Genomic DNA, 19,392 nt, shown 5'->3' on the forward strand with positions numbered 1-19,392 from the left:
AACATGACCGAGAAGTGCGTCTTGACCTGCGTCAAGTGTGACAGGATGCAACAGAGAATCCAGTAATTTTTCAAAATAAAACATCTTTCAGATTCTAAAATGAATGAAATGCAAGTAATGTTATTTGTTCTTTCTGTGCAGCCCAGTACCAAATGACCGGTACCGGTCCATGGCCCGGGGGTTGGGGACCGCATCGCTATGCCCATGGTTGCTCTCTGTTTATTTATTTACTTTAGTGCTTTCCTCATCAAGACTGTGATCCTTGACTCACACATGGTGAGGAAGTCAGCTCAGGTTCCTAGAACTCACGTGAATTGCGAACATATGACCATCTACAAATTCACGAAGCAATATTCATGTGGGACAATGATTACACAGCACATTGCATGCTCACTTTGCATTTCAGTCTTTTTTTTTTGTTTGTTTCGTTTTTCTTTCCCGCTCCGTCAACCACGTGTCAAATAAATGTTTCAATTTCTTTATATAAGGAAAGTGGCCTGTGACTGACACGTGACCACTTCAGGGTTTAGGTGCGCCAATCGCCTTAAGTCAGCTGGGGTAGGTGGAATTCCTCATGGCTTCCTTGCTGACACAAGCACTGCCCACAGTGTTTGCATGATCGATACCCAGTCTCTGATGTGTCTACTCTCTCCTGCCCGTGGAGAAATGGCCATTCCATTTCAGCCACAGAGTTTTCTACAGGAATGGCTTACACAAGCAAAACAAAACTGTTTCTTTTTCCACTGCCTTTTATCCTTTTTAATGCAGCAGGGATTTGGAGTTTCATGTCCCTACATAACGTCTTGGTTTCCACTTAATCCTCCCTGACACATTTTTAATCCCAAAGCACCAGAGACCCTGTTTGCTATTTTCCTAAGGCCAATGCTTTGGGCGATTAACAATCCTGAAAAAGATCTGCCAATCAAGCAGTGTAAATTTATTTTCAATTACAGATCTATCCTGGCCAGCACAGGAAAGGAGTCACGGTGATTCTTTCTTACCCTGACTTATATGCACGGAAGGATAAAATGTTCAGAAACTATCCCAAAATTTTAAGACAACAGCAGAGGATGAATTGCACCTATGCAAATTAAAATACAGATTTACATAAATGTATGGTTTCATCAAGTGTGTTTGAGAACTGAAATAATGGCGGGTGAAGAAGTGAATGTTTTTTTCTTGTGGTTCTCAATATCCTCTGAATTGCAAGGCCTTTGGTCATACTTGCGTTTTCCTTTCTTCCATCAGATTGATTTTTGTTCTGACACAGAGCACTTATTTTTAATGGCAAAAGAATTGAGACTGGGGAAAAAAAATTGCACTGATTTAATTGATGACTACAGTTTCCTTGACCATTTTGACTCAAATGCAGTATTATTCAACACTAATGGGATTCTTCCTTGGACATCAATAAATGATGATAAATCACAATTCATAAAACAATAAAATCAAGCTGTGAAAACCTCTTAAGAAATTAATTAATTGTAGGATCAGATGTTCTTTTGATGGGAAATATGGAAAATCTATCTCCTAATTGCTTGTATATGAATAGTTTATCTTCTGGAGTGTCTACCCACCAATCAAGTCTGAAATTACACAACCAAGCAAAGCATTGGGGGGGGGGGGGGGGGGGGGTTAGTTTTGCAAAGGGCCACATGAGAAACTGAAAAGCTTGCCGAGGGGCCAAGCCAACATGTTAAACTCAGTTTTGTTGTACACTATTTTTAATGTATTGAGAAAAAGCATATTGACTTGTTTTGATAAAATCCTACATGCATATTTAAAATTAGGAAACACTCATAACGTTCCTAGTAAGGACTCTCAAATATATAGATAAGTGGGAAGTACAATTTTACTGACAGTCACTGGCGTGCTGGCCTTTGGGAATTTCGGGAAAATAATTTCCGCCTTACAAACACCCCTCCTCTCCATCGTCTATTATGTTTAGGCAAGTGACAGCCGCTATTCACACCCCCCTACCACCCACGACGGCAAATGCCCCACCCTCTGTTGTCTATTACATTTAGGCGCGTGATGGTCACTGTCTCAATTGCCCCACACACCCATATCCACCCCCAATAATGACGACTGATGTCCCCGTTTCCCCAACCCTCCGGTTGGCAGTGATGCATAATAATAAAAGAATGACTTTTAATTGACCTGAAATGTATGGTCTATGAAACTGTAGATTTGGGTACAGTATTATCAGGCCAAATCCTCTTGTGTCCAGGAAATGAGACCGTTCTTCACATTAAGACCACTGTTGTCATGTTTCGAGTTTCTTTTTTGGAAAAATATTTGCTAGATAGGTCGGACTAGTCACTAAATATAGTGAAACATTGTTGAGCTGGCAACCACGCAAACAAGTCGTAGCTCTTGGTTACTATTTTGCTGACACCAATGTCTGTAAGTGTGCCTATAAATTAAAAGTACAGCAAAAAAAGCAGTGCATATTTTACTATGACTACATGGTCTCTTTTGAGGGCCAGTCAGAGATAGTGAGGCGGCCAGATGTGGCCCCCAGCCCATACTTTGCCGTGGGGTGATATATAACATACAGTACATATATACGCATTACTCATTGATAAGTGTAATTCCGTGGCTTAGAAGAACTGCCTCCCAGAATAAAAACAATCAAAACAATCGCTCTTGGAATCTTTATGGGCGCTCGCTCCTCCGCAACCACCTAGCTCTGCCCCGGCCATTACGGTGACAAACGCTATACTTGCTTTTGACTCGGATATAGATGATTTGGGGTGAACAATGGCTGATTGACAAAACCAAACCTCAAAGCATGCACATCAGTGAGGCTCAAATAATAGGGTGTAAAGTACCCATAAGTGTTACTTGCTTAACTTATTCAAAGCCTTTGACGTCAATTAACGCAAAGTCCCCGCCTCCCCATGACGTCTAAAGGTGTCAATCACGTTTTTTCATGGGGGAGGGTGCAAGAGAGTCTGATGCAACTTCTCACTGAAGGAGCAGGCTTGACTGCAATGTTAAATAGTAAAAGAAATGGCCAGCAGGTGGCAGTGGTGCAAAAGACCACCATTGTTCAATTGGCACTTTCGTTCATAATTCAATAGTTTTGTTATGTGCAAATAAATTATTTTGCTATAAAACATTTTTTGTGTTGTTGTTTTTTAGGAGGAACACATTATTGAGGTATTTGATCTGTTACAAAAGAAAAAAATTGTGTCAAACTTGAAATGGTGCATGAAATTAATGCTTTTACAAAAAGCTAATTTTCTCTGGATTTCTGAAGAAAATTCGGCCTTTTTCATAAAACTTAGCAATTGTCAAATGCTGATTGCCAACAAAAAAAGAAAGATAGAAAGAAACAGTTTTTTTCTGCTGAGAGAAGAGAGTCTCACCTTTCGTCTGACAGGTCGCATGTAAATAGCCGTAGAACAGAAAATTCTGCGGGCCTTGCAAATCAGTCAAAATTCAGTAAAATGTGAAGGATTGAGGGGGTTGCTCCAGTGAAAAAGGGTGGTATTCAATGAGTTAATGTGGTATTCTGACAAACTCATGTAATTAAGACACCTGGATTTTAAATTGTGGGCAAAAAAGTGCTTAATATCTCATTTAAATAAATACCGTATTTTCCATACTATAGGGCGCACCTAAAAACATTCCATTTTCTGAAAAGCCGAAAGTGCGCCGTATAATCCGATGCGCCATATATGTGGATCAATATTCTAATTTCTTGGACGTAATATTTTCAATTTTCTGGAAAGCGTTTTAAAGCTGTATTGTATTGTATTTTCTTGAGTGTGGCTCTATCTAGTGGCTGAATAATGCAAGCACAGCCAGGGCTGTATAGAAATAAAGCTGTATTGTATTGTATTCTCTTTAGCGTATCTCATACCTGTCAACTCATACGGTTTAGCCATAGTTCATACGGATTTTGTGGTGAATCTTACGTATATGGCCGTATCGCACAAATCATACGGATTCTGAAAATTTCCGGGTTTTTTTTTCACCAACTCCAAATGATTGGAGTTGGTGAAAAAAGTAGCGCAGGAATACAACTCTGAACACAGTAATGCCACTAAGTAGAATGATGATTAGACATTAACCAGACATTGTATTATGGAGATCTACAATAAATATCATTGAACATTTCGTGGGGGGTTTTCTGCCGTTATTTTGACATATAAAATGCTTTGGTATGTTATAAGGATTTTTTGCTCTTTATAAGGATTTTTTTGGTAGTTTATATAGGTTGGCGCTCCGAAAAGTTGACAGGTATGGTATCTCCATCTGGTGGATGCATAACACAACCCCAGCTTTTATTCTGTAATGAGGTATGGGCATACCTCAATCCGTTCCAGAAGGCTGTTCGAAAAACGATTTGTTCGAAAACCGAAACCACACTCTTTTTAAAAAAAATCTTTACTGAACACGTCTGCTCACAATGGAACGCTACACGAGGAAGCGTCACTTCCTCGTCTACCCGAGGAAGTGTCAATTCCTCGTGTAAGGAAGGCAAGAGGAGTCAAGTGGCGCATTGCAGTGCGCTTAGTATGGTTGAGAACCGATTTTCGGTCGTAATCCGAGGAATAAAAAAATCGAAATTTTTGGTCAAAAACCGATTTGGTTAAGAACAGAGACGTTCAAAACCCGAGGTTTGGCTGTATATGAAAACAGTTTTAAAATAGGCCATTCATTGAAGGTGCTCCTGATACTCCGATGCACCTTATAGTGTGGAAAATACGGTATTTAGAATAGCTGAAAGAGTCAGATAATCCCTGAAAGAATTCCTGAGAAATGTGTTCCGTAAAAGAACCAAGTACTAAATTGAACTTGGACTTCTACCTCAATCATCTTTGATCCTTGAAAATAGGTTCTTCAAAAACATTCAGACGGATATATTCTTCAAACTATAACAAAAACCAATAGAACACCTTTGTTTGGCTCACACAAATTAGCAGAGAATTTACAACATGATTTCAAAAGAAAATATGAGTGTTTTGTTTACATATAGTTGGGTCTTTTAAACCCATTGCTGGTATATCCTCATTTTCATGTTTTCATTATCTGTAAATGAAACACGCAATGAGTTGAACTAATGCTTGAGCAATATAAAATATTTAAGACCTTTTTCCACAGAAAGCTGTCATTCGCAGTACTGCATCAAACCTGCTGGCTCTGCAGGAGTTGTCTATTTTGTTTTTTAGTCCATATAGGTTATATCTAACATCAACCACTCGCAACGTTTTACTTAATTTCACCAATTAACCAGAGCCAAGAAGTCACATGACCACACACAAAGTCTCTGTGGCCTAACACAGAAGCAAGGTTTTCAAAGTGGCTACCGTATTTTCATGACGATAGGGCGCACGTAAAAGTCTTAAATGTTCTCCAAAATGGACGGGGCGCCTAATCTACGCGCTGAGTTCCAAAATCTATGAATGTTGCTGTGTGACTTCGATGAGCGCTCGGCTTAACTATCTGATGTTATGCAGACACACTGTTTATAACGAGGAAAGGCGGATGTATCTGGGGGAGGTATGCGGATGTTAAAGGGGAAGGGTGGGCATGAAAGAGGACGCTAAAGGCATGCCCACCAGGAGGAGGTTATAATGCATTGGGAAAAACAACTTCAGATCTCGGAAAATGGCACGTATGAAAAGACACGGCTGCGAAGCACAGTTCGAACTTCAAAGGATCAGTTACGCGGAGGAACATGGCAATCGAGCAGCCGCAAGAGAATTTAAGATAAACAAATTCATGGTTCGCAAGTGGAGGAAGCAGGAGAATGAGCTTCGCCGAGTCAAGAAGACAAAGCTGAGTTTCTGTGGAAATAAGGCGAGGTGGCCCGAGTTGGAAGACCAACTGGAGCAATGGATTCACGATCAAAAGACAACTGGGAGAAGCGTATCTACGGTCACCATTCGACTGAGGGCAAAAGCACTTGCAGAAGAAATTAAAATTCAACATATTCAAGGACTGTCTTGGTGCTTTCGTTTTATGAAACCGTGCCAACCACCCATGTGGACTAGGACTACCGTGGCCCAGCATCTTCCGGCGGACTACAAGGAAAAGCTGGCCACCATTCGCTCCTGCTGCCGTAAAAAGATTGCCGACAAACACATCCAGCCCAACCACATCAGCAACGAGGTGTCGCTCACTTTCGACTTCCCGGTGAACCACACAGTCGAAAAAAAGGGGAACAGCACTGTAGCGATATGAAAAGTCGGCTTTTACTGTTGTGCTTGGGTGCCTTAGCAATGGACAAAAACTGACACCTATGGTGATTTTTAAGAGAAAGAAGAAAGAAAAGCTTCCAGCTGGAGTGTTCACTAAGGCAAATTAAAAAAGGCCGGCTGGACGAGGAAAAAATGAGAGAGTGGCTGAGTGAGGTATTTGTGAAGAGACCGGATGTTTTTTTTTTCCATGCCTGGATGAGGATTGATCCAAAAATAATGGGAGTACATTTTTAAATACTTCAATAAAATACCACAAACTCAATGTTGCTCCTGTCGCCTTTTAAAAAACGCACGCTAGCGAGCATGCATGCTACCATATTTTTTTTAAGCTCGCATACATTGTACCATGCCTGCATCCAATAATGCAGTGCCTCTTGTGTATGTGTTAAGTCCACAAATACCACAAAAGCATAACTGACACTGCGCCTTTTAATACGGTGCGCTGTATGGTCGTTAAAAAAAATAAAACTGTTACTACAGTGCAACTCCTCTACAACGAAACCTACATGGGCGAAAATACGCCCTAGTGTGAAAAAATGTTAATACATGAAAGCCATTCCCTCTTTTCTGCTCCCCCTATGACGAAAAATCCCCGTTCAGTTATACGAAATATTTTTCTCTGCTCTTGCCTCGCAACAAGACTCACTACAATGAAAACAAGCCTTCCGCAAAAGTCTAATCCAAACTCAGCGACCTCTGCTGCTTCGTTTGGAAACAGCAACAACAACCACCACACTGGTTTACACATGCGCACTAGTCAGTTTAAACATGCTGTGGTCCAACCCCTTGATCAAGAAACCTGGTCTTGATCCAGATGTGCTGTCAAGCTTCAGGCCCATTTCCAAACTGCCTTTCATTTCCAAAATTCTGGAAAAAGTGGTGCACATGCAGTTGAAATTTTTCTTGGATGAACATAACATCTTGGAGGTCTTCCAGTCAGGTTTCAAGACGATGCATAGCACGGAGTCAGCCCTGTTACGCGTTTCTAATGACATCCTCCTGGCAAATGACTCTGGAGACCACGTGTGTCTAGTTTTATTGGACTTAACTGCAGCATTTGATACCGTGGATCACAGTATTCTGCTGACTCGTTTGCAGCACTTGGTGGGCATTGGCGGCAGTGCTCTTGAGTGGTTTAGGTCCTATTTAGCTGACAGAACCTTCTGTGTCAGCCTTGGCTGCTCTGAGTCACGCACTGCTCCCCTGTCATGTGGTGTTCCACAGGGCTCAATTCTGGGGCCTCTGCTGTTCTCGCTGTATCTGCTCCCTTTGGGTTCCATCTTAAGGAAACATGGTATTCCCTTCCACTGCTATGCAGATGACTGCCAGATCTATGTCCCACTGAGCAAGAAAGACACCTTCTCATTAAGGCCACTCCTATCCTGTCTGGAAGAAATCAAAACCTGGATGGCACAAAATGTCTTGAGATTCAATGAAAAGAAGACAGAGGTGATATTGTTTGGTCCCAGTGGCCCTTGTACATTCCATCCTGTAGACTTGGGCCCCCTGTCTCCTTATCTTAAGTCAACAGTCTCAAACTTGGGCCTTAAACTGGACAGTGATTTCAAACTCGATCGGCAAATTGGTGCCGTTGTTAAATCCAGCTTCTTTCACCTTAGACAGCTGGCCAAAATAAAACATCTCCTCTCACATGAACACTTTGAGACAGTAATTCATGCCTTTGTCACATCCCGGCTCGATTACTGCAATGCCCTTTACTTTGGAGTCAGCCAGTCCTCCATTAAGCGCCTTCAGCTGGTCCAGAATGCCGCTGCTCGCCTCTTGACTGGTACTCGTAAGAGGGAGCACATAACTCCTACTCTGGCATCCCTTCACTGGCTCCCCATTCATTTTAGAGTTATTTTCAAGATCCTCTTATTTGTTTTCAAATCTCTGAATAATCTCGCGCCACCTTACCTCTCTGAGCTCATCCGCCCCTACACACCTGCCCGGCGCCTCAGGTCTGTGGACCAGACTTTATTAGAAGTACCAAGAACTAAACTGAGGCTCAGAGGGGATCGAGCCTTTTCTGTTGCTGGTCCCTCTCTCTGGAATGACCTCCCACTGAACATTCGGCAAGCCTCCTCGCTGCCCATCTTCAAAACCCTCCTCAAAACTCACTTGTATTCTTTGGCATTCGACTCAGCATGACTTAGATTTGTTCTTGGTTTTACTGTTTGGTGCTTTCTACCGCCTTTATAACCGATTTGTCTTACTGTTTATTGTGCATGTTAAATTGCTCCATGTACAGCACTTTGTATGCAGCGATGGCTGTTTGAAAGTGCTCTATAAATACTGTTGTTGTTGTTGTTGTTGTTGTAGTCCAGGAAGTATTTGTTATTGTTAGTTTTAGACGCAGCACAAACGTAACATTGCTCAAATGGCTACGAAACGGACCTTTGCAGACCAAGGAGTTAAGAAAAGAAAAGCATTGACGCTTGAAGACAATATAAAAGTAATAAAAATGAAAGATGGAGGAAGCAAAGTAAAAGACATTATGCCAGAAATTGATGTACCGGTAAGTGAAAGTAAATGTCGATCGTAAATTTTGCAATTTCTTTCCCGTTTTTTTCTTTCTACACTGGCTATATGAAGTGCCAAATAAGTGTATGCTCATATTTATGCACTACGTATTGGAATAAAAATAAAGAGTACACACATACGTTTTGTGTGTGTGTGCGTGCATATGTGTGTGTGTGTGTGCATGCGTGCGTGTGTGTGTGTCTGTGTGTTTACATCTGAGATAAAATTTGCTACAGTGAAAAGCATCCTGTTGTGAAAAATGTCTTGTTGCAAACAGGACTTCGTTGTAGAGGAGTTTCACTCAATGCTCACTGTAACTCAGCTAATTATTTGGAGGACTACTTTTTTCCTTTTAATTGAGTTAGATTTTTCTAAAATAACAGTACTCTTACGTACTTTTACAATTTTGGGCTACGCTACCCACCTCTGGCTGGCACACGTGCTTGTGCTTTATTCATTTCAATTCTAAGGCCGTATCCCACTCAGTGGTGAAGGGTTGCAACTGTTTGCGAGGGTAGCGCATGTCGATTAATTCTGTAAGGACACCCTTCAAGTTCGACAAACCTTTTCAAATTTGGTCATCTTTATCTTTTAGTCAAATGGGAGACCCTGCACATTTCCAACAACACTACAATGTGGCCGAAGGAAATAAATAAGAAAAATAATGAATTCACCTCATCTGATGCAAAACAAGCTATGCATGAAAAAAATAATTGGGAAGAGATTAAGCAACGATCAACACCATGTCCTGGTCCTCGAAATATATTTTGCACAAAGCAGCACTGGTGATGTCATTTTAAGTTATATTTTACAAATTGTTAAAAAAATAATGTTTAATATTGTTTCATGTGACTGCAAAAACAAATACAGACATCACAATTGTGACTTTAGGTCTTGGTTTGATCCATGGCAAAAGACAATGCAATGAAATTCAGCCGTTCGCATAATATCTCACTGTAGCAGTCTCTTACGGAGACTCACACCCACACACAACCGAGTTGGCCTACTTAAGCAGTTTCAGGGGGAAAGAGTGATCCTTTTTCTCATATGGATGTCTCTGGCTGCATGCCAAGGACAGAAAAAGAAAAGCAAGGTGATGACGTGAAAGAACCGTCCATTTGCCATTTGCCTACTGGCCCCTTGCAGCGTTGGAGGAAAATGTCACCGATCTAATGTAACGTCCTCATTTGCACCTGGATGGTTGTGGAAGAACTGCCAAGTCATGTTCTTTGACTTCTCCAATGCCTTTAACACCATCCAACCTTTTCTGTTTCTGAGACATCGCTCCAGAATCTCCTGACTCTCCATATGTACGTAACTACGTCTCAAACAGGCCCACGATGTGGGGGCTTGGGGAGCGCACAGTTGGATATCGAGGTCAGTAATGTTGGCGCACCACAAGGACCTGTTTCGTTTTTATTCCTCTTTAGCTTGTACACATATATTGTACCAATACAGCTCTGGATGACATTTTCTGACTCTGCGGTGGTGGTGGGAGGGGAGGGTGCGTATAAAGGATGGATAGGGACTCGAGACATATGAGCGAGCGACACACTTTCCCATCTCCAACAGGCTACCAAAAACAATGGTTAGGCCAGGGGTGTCAAACTCATTTTTGTCGTGGGCCATATTTTAGTTACCGTTTCCCATGGAGGGCCGTTAGGACTGAAACCACATAAAGAAGTCGAGAATAACAGTTGACTCCAATTTTGTTTAAGTTACTGTCATGACAGGCTTGGTTACAAGAAAATGCTGACAATATCCTTCTTATTTATTAAAGATAAGAATTTGAAAATGTGGGACAGATTTTAGCAGGCATCATGGAAGTTGGCATGTTTGATTTGCTTTTGCGGGCCACATAAAAGCGGGCCGGATCTGGCCCCCGGGCCTTGAGTTTGACACCTGTGGTTTAGGCCATCTTGCATCCTGTTCTCTATTCATTTTTATGACAATTCCTGATGAAAATACTCCGAGACACTGTAATAACGGTTCTATTTATTCCACATGTACATCTAATATTCAGCATTTACACGCTGTTTATACGATTACCCAGAATCATGTCATTTGTCATTGTTCAGTTATGATGTCGATGTGCATTGTCAGGCGCACGTACTCTGCATACTAATAGTTTGCAGATGTTTCATACACTATTCATACTGGGTGTATCATAACGCAACAATGCGTTTCTTCTCACTGCCAATATGATGCTAATCACTTTTACCAATTGTATAAATACTGCTCTAGCATAATTAGACTGTATTTATAACTTCCCACAGAGCAGCAGGCATCACATCTCGTCTTTTTCTTCGTCTTCCTGCTTTGATTAGATTTAAGTTTCTATTCATACTTTTGTCCTTGTATTCTTTTGGGGGGTTTTCACTACTGTTGCTCATATGTTACTGTATATTTGTGAATATTGCTTCTGTGAAAATGTTATTTCCCCCACAAATAAAGTATTTATTGATTGAACGATCAATTTTAGCATGGTTCAAATTTTTATGTCCTGATTATAATTCGAACCTTGCTAAAATTCTCTGCCGCTCAGCCTGGGCAGGAACGCTGACTTCAAAATAATTCACCTTGCTCCTCTTCACTTATTCAATTGGTTAAATTACTTTCAATGTATTACTCTTTGTTTTGTTTTTTTAAATTAAGGGTTTATCCTAATAATTCGTTTGTACGTAATTACAGCACATTGAAGGTGAATTTTACCCGAGGTTTTGGCGCCCCTTATAGTCATGGTGCTCATAGCATGTAGTCAGTTGTGAAATCTGTACTGGTCAGCGTCTCAAGTATCTTGGTGGCCCAACACAGCGCCATAGTGGCCCCGAGGCCACCATTAATGTCGGATTCTCTCTCTTTTTTTTTTTTCCCAGAACAATTAGTGCTGCGGATTTAGCGAGTTAGCGTTCAGGGATTTCAAGAGTAACATATGAACTATCCAGAACATTTGGCAATTCTGGTATTATGTATTCAGGTATTTCTAAAAAAAATATTAAAATAGATTCATTATACTCACTTATAAATTAAAAAATTGAATCGTGTACTCAACTGTGGGTCAGAAAACATGTTCGAGATGTAATCTTAAATTTGATGTAGCATTACAGACTAACAAGCTAGCCCCTCTCATCAATGAACACACAAATGTCTTGTCTTCAGAATTAATTGACCAAAATTCACACACAAAATCTTGTGGCAAGGTGGTAGAACTGTTACATTGGGGGCCTAACTGCATATTTTCAGTCACTTTTCGGTTTCCATCCTTTTTGTAATGGATGCTAACCAGCATTAGTGCAGACTTACTTGTACAGGCCGCAGAAGGAGGGTCAGAGAAAGCTCGGTAGTAGCCGTCATCACAGTCGCAGCGCCGGGAGCCCTCACGGTCAACAAAGCTGTGCATTGGGCAACGAGAGCACTGGAGATCCTGGGAAGAGGTTTTGTAGTAACCGCGACCGCACGCTGTCGAGAAAGTAAAAAGAGACAAAACAGGAAAAGTCAGACAGCTACATATAAATATAAATGTGCTTAATTATACAGCCCAGAGAGCCTTAAGGTCTTAAATGTATGATGTATAAATGTAATACTATATATCATATTTTCCCATCCCAATTAAACTCTAGACATGACATACAGAGTAAAATTTGGTATGTTCTAATCGTACATCCATCCATCCATTTTCCGATCCGCTTCATCCTAACAAGGGTCGCGGGGGGGGGTCAATCCCGGCTGTCTTCAGGCAGTAGGCGGGGGACACCCTGAACCGGTTGCCAGCCAATCCCAGGGCACACAGAGACCAACAACCATCCACGCCCACACTCACACCTGGGGACAATTTAGAGCGTCCAATCAGCCTGCCACGCATGTTTTTGGAATGTGGGAGGAAACCGGAGTACCCGGAGAAAACCCACGCGGGCCCAGGAAGAAACATGCAAATTCCACAGAAGGAGGCCGGAACCGGAATTGAACCCTGCACCGTCGCACTGTGAGGTTAATACGGTAACCACTGGACCACTGGGCCGCCTCTAACCATACAGTACATTTAAATTCAGAGGGAACCAATAGAGGATGTTGAAGGTGTTTCAATTCCAAGCATGATTCCACTGTACACGTTGTACCTCTGTTTTTCTGTTATATTTTTTTTCACTGGGATAATTACAAGCAGAGTAAAATCATGTTTTGATCACAAATCCTTTTTTTTCTTTCAACTTTTCACAGGTTGAGGGAACCAATTTAATTTAGGCAAAGATGTGGTATTACTGTACTACCTACACGATTGGACTGTATATTTTTAATCAGATGATGTTGAATTAAAACCTTTCGTGAGCGTCTGCACTTCTCTGATGTTATTTTGACGAATTATGTGGTTATTACTTACCTTCTTTTGATATAAAGCACGGCTTGGATCTGTTTACTGACAATGCCAGTTTCAGAAGGGTGAAAACTATCTCGTTGCAATGTTGATGTTTAGCTGCTCTGAATGTCCACACCGACAGTATACTCAGACACCATCACCACACTTCAGTCTTTAGTGAGGCACATGAAATGCACGGGGAGCAACAGTATTCTGACCCTACAAACAAATGCATGCGTTGCTCGAAGGTAACTGTGCAACTCCTACAGATTGTGTGAGAAACACAATTTTATCATGTCTGGCTTCAGACAGGACCACTCACAATTTGTGATGCCGCTCAATGCAATGTTGTCATGTTTGTTTCACGCAGTGTACTGTAACATAACGCTGTACTGATTTGCTTCGTTGGTCATAATTTTTGCCAAGTGAGCACAAGCACAACACTGCACTATGGTGCAGTATCCCCCCCCCCCTCTAAAACACCTTCAAAAAATGATGGATGATTCATTTTTTTGGTGACTAAATCCGTTGAGTTATGTTCTTCTCGCCCGTGTGTGACGCACCCGTTGCTTCCGCCCTCTGATTTGTCATTGGCTGGCTTCAGTTGACTTGCCACGGCAAGCATAAAATTGGGTTTGTGGTTGGTTGGCCTTAGTGTTGCATTCGCATGTGCAAGCAGTTTCAAGCAGGCAAAACCTAAATTGTTGATTTTGAGATATGAGTATCTTGAACATTCATATCTAGATATTGCTAGTCGAATAACATCTTCAGCCAGACAGCAAAACAAATTTATCCACATAAATAAGTGCTCTTCCTACACTGCCCCCTTGTCCCAAGGTGTCCCCCAAGGTTCCGTGCTTGGTCCTCTTCTCTTCATCCTCTAACTTTTACCCCCCAGCCAAATCATTTGTCATCATGGTCTCCGCTTCCACTGCTACGCTGATGACGTACAATTGTACAGCTCCACCAAATCCATCACCCCATTAACCTACTCCACCCTGTCTGTCATATTAAATCCTGGATGTAAATAAAGTTTCTCATTCTCAACTGCACTAAATCTCAACTGCGAATAATCGGCCTGAACTCCCTGACCCAAACAGCCTCCAACTTTAACCTCACAATCGACAACTCCACCCTGTCCTCCTCCTCTCACTGTCGCAACCTTGGTGCCCATTTTGATAATAATCTCTCTTTCGACCAACACATCACCCAAATCACCAAAACTGCTTTCTTCCACCTCAAAAACATTTCTCGCCTCTGCCGCTCACTTTCTTTCACGCCGCTCAAACCCTCGTTTGCGCCGTCATCACCTCCCGCCTTGACTACTGCAATAGTATTCTCCATGGTATAACCTCCAAATTCCTTAATAAACTACAGTACATCCTGAATGCTCTGTTCTTGTTTTAAAGTGTCTGAGTACTCTGAAAAGTGCTTTCAAATAAAATGTGTGTGTGTGTGTGTGTATATACATACATATACACACATACATAGACACACTTTGATATATCACTATATAGATAGATAGATAGATAGATAGATAGATAGATAGATAGATAGATAGATAGATAGATAGATAGATAGATAGATAGATAGATAGATAGATAGATAGATAGATAGATAGATAGATATAGGCTGTTGCACATTCATTTCCCAACAATCAAACAGAACGACATGGTTCATTTCTGAGTGAGAAGCAAGTCAACACTGGGATTATCTCACACAAAAATCGATACAACTGTTAGCGAGTTCTGCTACTTAGACATAAAATAGGCCAATAAACAAGCGTACACAATATAGGTTAAGACACTGTCACTTAAGAATCCATATGATACAGTGTGGTGAAGTTATCAACATTTAAGCAGCACTTCCTGTTTGTGATGTTGTGAAACAGAATTGGTGCCATTTACGGAAAACGTAGCCTAAAACACTCTAATGAAATTTTGGTGGAACAGGCTATGGCCATTTGGGACAATGTGCATACAGACAATAATAATAACAACAATAAAAGTGATCATTAATGAACACTGCTAAACGAACTTACAATACCGTGCACAGGGTAGCCCCAAACTCTATGCCGTGTCGCACATTCCGTTTCATCCAGACACGTGACACTGCGTAAGTAACGCAAACTCATTTTTCGCATAAAACATTATACAAAGTATGAAAATTAGTCACCGTAATATAGGTTGAAATACTAAGGACTTTGTAGCCTTGCCTAAAATGATAAAAATACAATAAAAATTCAGTTGAAAAAAAGTTACCTTTTATAGATCTGTGACTCAAGTAACTTGGTGAGAGGGCCTGGCCCCTATTGCCCCCTCTTGGCTACGGGTCTGCCTAAACACTATGCACAAACCATAGCTTAATATTGAAAGGCAATGCTTTTTCCTGCAATTGAAGGGGGTTGAAATTTTGTATAACACTGCATTACAGTTAGCCTTTGGGTTTCTGAGAGCTCATCTCTTGGGTGGCCAGTGGGAGGAAGGTGAGCCTGCCATGACCATCATGACCACAGATGAGATGATACGCAAAAGGTATCATGTAGTGGGCACAACGGTTTTCAAAAGTAAACAGAAGTATTTTTAAGGCTAATTACCAAACCCGTTTTTCCCCAAACTGTAACTAGTTTTCTATTTTCCCAGTCACAGTGGGTAACAAGAAGCTGTATCCACACGTGAAGTCATCACCATATGTAGAGATTCATCATCCACCATTTTAGAGCACAGCTTATAAAACGCCTGGCTCAGCACTTATTGTTCAACACAACAGCTGTGTTGTGAGTGCCTGAACTCAGCTCTCTCCGATGGGCCAAAAGCAAGCATTTGCGAAAAGCTCTTCAACTCCCTTTGCCAACATGGCGTCATCAAGTGTAAAAATTCACTAAAACATTTTGGTAGAATGATGTATGAAAAACACTGTATGTTTTCCAGCACGAAAAACAGGCGTCTTCAATCATGTTTGTCGAGGGCCACTGTCCTGCATGATTTCCATCCATTTATGAGCAGTGTTGGTAATAACGCCGTTCACTAACTGAGTTCCGCAACCCAGATTTTTTTTCCCGATTAACCGAGTAATCTGACTACTGTATTTTCTGCACTATAAGCATCCCATTTTCTCAAAAGCCGACAATGCACCTTATAATCCGATGCGAATCATATATGGATTAATATTCTGATTTCTTGGGCGTAGTATTTTAAATGTTCTGTTAAGCTAAGTTTTGTTACAGCTGCAGTGGTTGTGAAAGCTCTTTATAATTAAAGCTGTATTATATTGTATTGTATTCCCTTTAGCACAGGGGTGCCCATTATGTTGATAGCGATCGACCAGTAGATCAAGGACTCATCTCAAGTCGATCCGAGGGGTGTATAGGGGGGGGAAATCCCATTTATGTCTCTGTGCATGTTAGTAATATATTTTTTGTGTTAATACACACTGCACCCTAATAATTTTATCAGTCTCACTTTCACAAAAAGTATTTAAAAAAGAAAATAAAATAAAGCAGTTAATATTTAACATACGTGTGACTGCGGAATTTGTTAGCGGTCAGCAGGTGAAGATTGTGATCAGAGTTGTTGCGCTATATCTTTTATCGTTATCATTATTCTCATTCAGAGTTTGTTTTGTACAATTTGCCGAGGGGACGGGCAAAGAATGGGAATCTGGAGGGCCGAGAGAAGCGTTTTAAAATGGTACGCGTGAGCTACGATCATTAACAGGCTGCCAAAGTGCGTTGCATGCCTCAGCGTCAGGCTATTGCTCCTCATGGCATGCGTGTGTGCGTGCGCCTTATAATGTGGTGTGCCCGATATATGACAACAGTTTTAAAATAGGCTATTCATGAAAGGAGCACCTTATACTCCGAAGCGCCTTATAATGTGGAAAATACGATCATTATTTTTCCCGTAGTTGAAAGGGAAGAAATTTCATCTGTACTGTATGCACATTTGACAATAAAGTTGTATCTAATCCAAGTATCCAATGCAATCCAAACACCGTTATCGTTACTGTACCTTAAATGTGATGTGCCACAATTATTTTTGCAGTTTACGACGACTGCGTAATTCGTAAAACATTCTGGCTCAGCAAAAGGCAACTGGTTGGGCAGACCTCCGTCATGAGAAAAGTGAACACGATTAGCAGTTCTGGCAGCCAAAAGAGAAAAACAACATCACTCAGTAGACTGCATGTAACTGGGTTGGGAATGGATGGTGCTTGTTTTGTATGGTATTCACTGGAGGATTTATCTATTTTAAACTTAAAATGACATAAGTCCTTGGACATTTAAGCGCCTTGTAAGTTATTCTTGTATTCTGCAAAATAGAGCCAGACACACTAATGTTTTATGGCTGTTGACTTGGAAAAAAGCTGGGCAGAAAGACACCACAGTTGGCTTATTTACAAAAGCAAAACGTCTCTGTCCTCAGAGAAGCAAATGGAGGTTAAACAGGGAGAGAAAAACAAATATTTCCTTCATTCCATTTGGCTCCTCAGTGAATTAATGAGCAAACATTTTCCAATGGCAAAGCCTTTCATTTTTTTTTTTTAAATGTGTGAAGGGAAAGGGACTGGCTGATGTCTGCAATCTTAGAACACGAACAAGGCATGGCAAGATTAGCAAGAGATAGATCCTCTTAATTGTGGCAATATCATCTCACAAAGTAAAACCGAGCTTGGGTCACACATGACTGAACATAGATAAGAGGAGCTGTAATTTTTTGTGAGGTTGTGTTTTATTGGATGTTTAACTGCAACCCAATTCTCTCAACATTGTTGAATTACCACAATATCCACTTGAAATGAAAATTTGAGATTATTTTATGAATAATTCTAGATACGTCTGAAAGTTTTTGCACTAACCCAGAGGTGGACAACCCGCAGCTCGCGAGCCACATGCGGCTCATTGGCTGGTTCAATGCAGCTCCCGGGCTTTCACATGACAAGTGTCAAACGCCTTGGCAGTGGCGTTGCCATTCAAACAACGGCGCTAAAGACATAAAACTTACTGCGTCAGCCTGTCACCAATCCCGTTTCTTGATTGACATACAGGGCAACCAATCAGATGACAACTGAATCACCGCTCATGCGCAAACAACGGTGTTCAGCGCTAAACGCGAAGCTAGTCAGTGAATTACCTGAGTTTTTAAAGCAGGGGGGCCCAATGCGTCAATCGCGATTGACCGGGAGCCAGTGGACTGGTCCCAAGTCGAGTGTGAGCATTGGGAGGAGGGAATGGGGGGTGGGGGGGGGGGGGGGTACTTTGTATGTCTGTGTGTTTCGATTTCGTTCATGTTCGGTGACGTTCCGGCTGTCGCTCATCTCGGCGTGCATGCATGCGTATGCGCACGTGTGCGTAGTTGGAGGCCCGCGTGCGTGCGTGTGTATATGCTTGCACGTGCGCGATTGGGTCGATCGCGGGAGGTTGTCGCTTCAAAAGTCGATCTTCTTCCGTCAAATATGTAGCAAGCTGACCCAAGTAGTAAGTAACCACTGCAGCTTGTGTGTGTGTGTGTGTGTGTGTGTGTGTGTGTGTGTGTGTGTGTGTGTGTGTGTGTGTGTGTGTGTGTGTGTGTCTGTCTGTCTGTGTGCATGCACATCCGCGATGTGGCTCTTTGCAGTAACACAGTAAAAAAATTGGCTCTGAGTCTCTGACTGATTGGCCACCCCTGCACTAACCATTGAAAATGGATGAATCTGTCAGGGGTTGCTCAAAAACCAAGTACAGCCAAACCTCGGTTTTCGAACGTCTCTGTTCTTGACCAAACCGGTTATCGACCAAAAATTTTGATTTTTTTATGCCTCGGATGACAACCGAAAATCGGTTCTCGAAGAAACTGAGCGCACTTGAATGCGACACTTGACTCCTCTCGCCTTCCTTACACGAGGAAGTGACGCTTCCTCGTGTAGGGTTCCATTGTGAGCAGACGTTTTCAATAAAGATTTTTCTATTTTTTTTTAAAAGAGCGTGGTTTCGGTTTTCGAACAGCCCTCTGGAACGGATTATGGTTGTAAACCGAGGTATGACTGTATGGGCAAATTGCAACCTACGGGCCAGATTAGACTCGTTGGGCTTTTCTATCTGGTCCGCTAAAGAGAGGAATGAATGCAATATTGCACGTTGACTTTATCTTGCAATGATTCCGCAACATAACATATGTTATCGTTCAATTTCAATCATTTGTTCACCTTTTCAACCCCCCACGAAGGTGAGATCTCACTGCAGTAGCGTTCAACCTACAAGTTGTAAGTAGAGGAAGTAAAAAATATATATATTTTTTAAATGTCGACACTGAAATGTAAAGTGTT

The 19,392-nt window shown here is 41.5% G+C and overlaps 1 protein-coding gene across 3 annotated transcripts in view; it reads right to left on the bottom strand.

Moving 5' to 3' along the window:
- Nucleotides 1-19,392, bottom strand: part of epha7 (eph receptor A7) — a 74,290-nt gene that overhangs the window by 41,162 nt on the left and 13,736 nt on the right. For all 3 annotated transcript variants that reach the window (XM_086100010.1, XM_086100011.1, XM_086100012.1), the window contains exon 4: nt 12,042-12,197. In XM_086100010.1, the coding sequence (XP_085956136.1) occupies nt 12,042-12,197 (156 nt within the window). The remainder of the gene's footprint in view (nt 1-12,041; nt 12,198-19,392) is intronic.

This window comes from Hippocampus guttulatus, chromosome 20 (genome assembly GCF_054856545.1).
Source record: "Hippocampus guttulatus isolate MCC_2025c chromosome 20, RoL_Hgut_1.0, whole genome shotgun sequence".
Taxonomy (NCBI): domain Eukaryota; kingdom Metazoa; phylum Chordata; class Actinopteri; order Syngnathiformes; family Syngnathidae; genus Hippocampus; species Hippocampus guttulatus.